The following is a 3181-nucleotide window of genomic DNA, read 5'->3' as shown; positions in this document are numbered from 1 at the left end:
AGTTATGTATTTTGAGTTTGACATTTTGAGCTATCTTTTCTAGAGTAAGGTCATTGCATTCTGCCACTTAAATATTTTCTTTTAGTTCAAACGTCAACATTCACTGCTCCCGATGGTATTAGTTTCACAAACAGTTATTGTTAAACACGAATGACGAAATATCGCATAATTGTTTAATGTACAAAGGGAAGTAATATATGTATTATTTTATGCTAATCACATTTTGTTGCTTTCCAGTCGTATTTTACATCATTTTTCTTATAAATAATCACTGAATTATATGTTAATGCAGTATTACAACAAACATTCAATTATGTATATAGGACTTCATGTTAACCCAAGAAGTACACTGACAACACGCAAATATAACATGTTTATTATATTTTCACATTAATACATGTTACTCTGCTATCGATCCGCAGATTGGGCAACACTGGCCTGGTGGTGTGTAGCCTACGCACATCAGGCAGTACATCCGGTCACACACTATCTTGCCGTTGGAGCACGTGCAAATAAGGCATACGTCTTTGGATGGTACACGTTCGCCTACAAGCCAACAACCATGGAACAACATAAAATCAACAATTTAAAAAAGGCATTAAATATATTTATCATACCACCGCATTGATATCTGCCTGATATAACGTTGCCTGATATATATATTTTCTATATCATGGTCAACAGAAAGTTCTTATATCAGTCATGTGTGGAGGATGGTCATATTTCTCGGATTCAACTATAAAGTAATCATTTTTAGTAAAATAGAATCAGATTCAACATAACAAACAATTTGATACCAAGATGTAATATATTTTAAACACAAAATGCAACACAAACAGCAAAAAGCAATTTTTTTTTTAAAAATATTAAGCGCGCGTGCTCATTATTAACACGACGCGCGACAAAAGTAATATCTTTTCCCGCTTAAATCGCAACTTTTTAGCAATTTCTTTCATTTGTTCTTTAAGAGGTATGATAAACAGTAAAACAGTTAACTGCAAAAGAATATAACTAAAGAATTGCTTGGATAATGACGTCATATCATAACAAAATGACGTCATCTCCAGTGAAAATAATCGATCATTTCTTCTGATAATTTTACAATATTTGAAACAGTGAAATATCAGTTTTAATTCACTGATATTTCTCTATAAACCACCGGAAAGCATACAATCAAGTCAGCTAGCTGATACAAAATAAGAATAAAACATTAAAGCAGTGTTGTGTTGGTTAATACAAAAAAACAGAACATATTTTCAAGCAGGTTTGTGTTGGTCAACGCAAAGACAATGTCAATGGCGATTGCCACAGAACTCAATATTTTCCTTAATATAATGGATGACAGAAACAAATAACGTTTAAATATTCAAGTTAATGTACACTAAGTTCGAAGTATTTTAATGAAAAGACAAATGCAATTATTAACTCGTTTTTGGCAATACTGCCATCGTTTAGATAGTTAGCACAACGTCGTAGACGTTACGTCAAATGGCGAAACTGGCGGGAATTAAAAAAATATTTTGATATACCTTCTTTATATGTGCGTGATCCGTATGTGCAGGAAGCATCTACTCCTGAAATACATAATTTGAGCATCTGATATAACTTTATTATATCAATTTAGAGAATTGGACACGTAGTTCAGTGAACATGGTTCGCCTCGACATCACCAAAACATCCCATCAAACAGCATCAGCTATCTCGGCTAAAATACTTCATGCAGTAACAAATCCCCAAACGAATTGAAAGTTCGTTTGAAAGTGCTCTATATATATTAGTAGAAGTAGTAGTAGTAAAAGCAGAAGTGGTAGTAGTTGTAGTAGTAGTAGAAGTAGAAGTAGTAGTAGTAGTAGTAGTAGTAGTAGCAGTAGTAGTAGTAGTAGTAGTAGTAGTAGTAGTAGTAGTAGTAGTAGTAGTAGTAGAAGTAGTAGTAGTATAAGTAGTAATAGTAGTAGTAGTAGTAGTAGTAGTAGTAGTAGTAGTAGTAGTAGTAGTAGTAGTAGAAGTAGTTGAAGTAGTAGTAGTAGTAGTAGTAGTAGTGGTTGTTTTGTAATTGCTATGACTATATCTTACCTATTAGGCAAATCACACAAATCACAAGAAGACGTCTCAATTTCGCCATCACCTAAAATAATGTTAATGAAGCCTTGAAAAAATCTATTCCTAATATGTGGAATTCACACTATAAACCGACTATGATAAATTCAAAACTAGTTGTGTTAAACAAATGACGTAAACATGACCTATATACGATATTTCACTTAAGTTACGTATCATTTAATCACTAGAAATTGGTGAATAAAAATATTATTTTTTTTACAAACCGTTTGACATTAAAATCCTTTTAACAAAGCGCTAGTTTGTAAGTATGTTTGAATAGCAGTCGTTGTTTACGCGGCTTATATACTGCTAAATACCCCATGCGTTTGGAAAGGTCATAAACGTACCATGTCATTCTGACATTAAAACAAAACATGTCAATCTGACATTTTGAAACCTTGAGTTCGCTTTCCTGGAAAATATTGCATGACATGTAACCAGGATAATTAGTTCGCACAGTTGCCAATGTGTCTATGTATTTGTGTCTGAATATTAACATGAGCAAGGCATATTTTCAATCATTACACGTTTCGTCTTATTTATTACGATTGAAGAAGTAAACTATTTTCAAACCGATTGACAATTAGATCCTTTGATAAAAGCACTACTTTGTAGCTCCGTTTTACTTACAGTTAATTTTGACGCTTATTATATACTTCTAAATACTCGATATTATTTTAGAAAGCTCGTTAAAAAAAACTCATGTCAACCTGACATTTAAAACATTAGCTCTTTTTCGAAAAATATTGCCGCGTATTATATACTTCTAAATGCTCCAAAATATGTTTTTGAATGATCGTTGACTTATCATGTCATCCTGACATTTAAAAAAAATGTCAACTTGACATTTAAAAACAGGATAATTAGTGCGCACAGATGTCGATGTTGATATGCGCAGTTGATTACGACATATGTTTATTTCAAACACATGTCGCTACAATGGATTTGAATGAGCAAGCACAGAGTTACCCAACAGTTGCAACAATAAATGTAAAGATGAATAATGTGAAAACTGTAATGAATGGAGATTTAAACTAATTTCTAACCGTTTGACAATAAGATCCTTTCAACAAAGCGCTAG

The 3181-nt window shown here is 32.4% G+C and overlaps 1 protein-coding gene across 1 annotated transcript; it reads right to left on the bottom strand.

Moving 5' to 3' along the window:
* Window positions 1-360: 360 nt before the first annotated feature.
* LOC127850659 (BMP-binding endothelial regulator protein-like) lies at window positions 361-3181 on the bottom strand. Its single transcript, XM_052383830.1, has 4 exons — window positions 3147-3181; window positions 2074-2125; window positions 1530-1574; window positions 361-546 (listed from the first exon to the last, which is right to left on the bottom strand). Exons 2-4 carry the CDS (start codon window positions 2120-2122, stop codon window positions 401-403), a joined length of 240 nt encoding a protein of 79 aa, XP_052239790.1. The 5' UTR covers window positions 2123-2125; window positions 3147-3181; the 3' UTR covers window positions 361-400.

The sequence above is a fragment of the Dreissena polymorpha genome, chromosome 11 (assembly GCF_020536995.1).
Source record: "Dreissena polymorpha isolate Duluth1 chromosome 11, UMN_Dpol_1.0, whole genome shotgun sequence".
Classification (NCBI taxonomy): Eukaryota; Metazoa; Mollusca; class Bivalvia; order Myida; family Dreissenidae; genus Dreissena; species Dreissena polymorpha.
The sequence above is the reverse complement of the archived record's forward strand: the minus strand, read 5'-3'. Positions and strand labels throughout refer to the sequence as shown.

Coding starts and splice junctions, on each gene's coding strand:
- LOC127850659 (XM_052383830.1), bottom strand. CDS start 2,122: ATGGCGAAATTGAGACGTCTTCTTGTGATTTGTGTGATTTGCCTAATA. Junction 1,575..2,073: donor TTGTGTGATTTGCCTAATAG/GTAAGATATAGT, acceptor TATGTATTTCAG/GAGTAGATGCTTCCTGCACA. Junction 547..1,529: donor ATCACGCACATATAAAGAAG/GTATATCAAAAT, acceptor GTTGGCTTGTAG/GCGAACGTGTACCATCCAAA.